Raw genomic sequence first — 1,784 nt, 5'->3', positions numbered from 1 at the left:
TCCTCATGAAACAAAATGCTGGCTACTGGGTTGCAGGTGTATAAGCTTTTGCCAATCTGATATCTGCTTTGGTAATTCAAGGAAGATTAAATTATTTTAATTCCATAACAGTTGAGCACTGCTGTTAGAAATTATGCTTCCTCATCCAACCCTGAATTTGTGAATTCTGTCACTGTTCCTAGGAGCATCACACACCTTCTTATTCAGAGGTATGTTTAATGAAATGAGTACTTTCATTACTTGGGCATATATGAGAAAGAATGATGCTCTGTGTTATTTAGAAAAGCAGTGTATTTTCAGGATTTTCTGTTGGAAGAACTGAATCTTTGGGTGGTGTTGTGAGGACATCAATAAGTTATTTTAAGTTTTGTTTTTATTTTCACACAATAAGGGTGTTGGAACAAATGACCTCTCATATATCCATGATTCCCAGGCTGAATTTGTCAAGTCCTAAAGGATCTTAAAGACAATTCAGAGAAATATGCTAACATATGGTTATAATTAGGTGTAGCAAGCTCGGTGGTTTTTCACCTTTTTCAGGAAGCATCTACTAATGACTATACTCTTCATAGCTGCTATTACATCCTTGTTTCTCAGGCTATAGATGAGAGGGTTAAGCATAGGGGTAAGAATGGCATTAAACATAAAGAGGGACTGGTTTGTTTTGGGGGTCTTAAAGGATCCTGGCCTCATGTAGACTAATACAGCAGGACCAAAGTAGAGGCTGACCACACAGAGATGGGAGAAACATGTGGCCAAGGCCCTGTTCTTGCCTTCAGGGGAATTCATGTGGACAACAGCAAGGAATATACGGATATAGGAAGCCAGGATAAGACTCAGAGGGATGAGGACCACCAGAAAGCTTGAGACCACCACTGAATTTACATAGGCTGAAATGTCCTCACAAGTGAGCTTCAGGAGTGCCATGACCTCACACAAGAAGTGTGGGATCTCTCGAGGATGACAGATGGGTAAGTGCATGACATAGGCTGTATGAACCAGTGAAGTTATTGCCCCTCCGACCCAGGACCCAATGACCATCTGTTTACAAATGGTATGGCTCATCATGACTGAATAACGCAGTGGATTGCAGATGGCAATGTAGCGGTCATAGGACATGAGGGTAAGCAGAAGGCACTCAGAAATTCCCAAGGTTAAGCTGAATAAGATCTGGGATCCACAACCAATCTGTGATATGGTTCTTTTCCCTGAGAAGAAATTTGTGGCCATTTTGGGGACAGTAGTTGAGATCAGAGCCACATCAATAAGGGAAAGCTGACTGAGCAGGAAGTACATAGGACAGTGGAGTCGAGAATCCAGCCAGATGAGGAGAATGAGAACAGCATTGCCTATCACAGCCATAAGATAGACCAGAAGAATGAGGAAGATAAGGATCACAAGGTGGCTGAACTCAGGCCAGAGTCCCAAAAGAATAAAATCTGTGGTGACAGTCTTATTGTTTTTCTCCATGGCCAAACATCATCGCTCAGAACACAATGGTAAGAACACTGTTCCATTTGATGTGTTATTGCACATCTGGTCTACTTTTCTTACTCCCAGGTCTCCTCTGAATATGTTCATGCTGAATTCTTTCCTTGTTGTGATCTCTTTAGTATTATTAACTTCTCAATATATAAAGTTTTCATTAACTACCACTCATGAATTATTTAATAAACAATGATTTATACACTGTATCTGCTATTACAAATGGTAATCACTAATCACAAATAAGAATACAAGTACACTTAATGTTCTATCAACTAAAGGCCAATCAATTTGATGAA

General features: G+C 40.1%; 1 protein-coding gene across 1 annotated transcript; it reads right to left on the bottom strand.

The window, feature by feature from the left end:
• Window positions 1-501: 501 nt before the first annotated feature.
• Window positions 502-1,470, bottom strand: LOC109257128 (olfactory receptor 2AJ1-like). Its single transcript, XM_019433098.2, has one exon. It carries the CDS (start codon window positions 1,468-1,470, stop codon window positions 502-504), a length of 969 nt encoding a protein of 322 aa, XP_019288643.2.
• Window positions 1,471-1,784: the final 314 nt, after the last annotated feature.

Source organism: Panthera pardus, unplaced genomic scaffold, assembly GCF_024362965.1.
Source record: "Panthera pardus isolate Hobbes unplaced genomic scaffold, ASM2436296v1 HiC_scaffold_1, whole genome shotgun sequence".
Lineage (NCBI taxonomy): Eukaryota > Metazoa > Chordata > Mammalia > Carnivora > Felidae > Panthera > Panthera pardus.
This window is presented reverse-complemented; position numbering and strand designations above follow the sequence as displayed.

Bases quoted from the DNA above. Each gene is read 5' to 3' on its own strand.
- LOC109257128 (XM_019433098.2), bottom strand. From the start codon at position 1,470: ATGGAGAAAAACAATAAGACTGTCACCACAGATTTTATTCTTTTGGGA.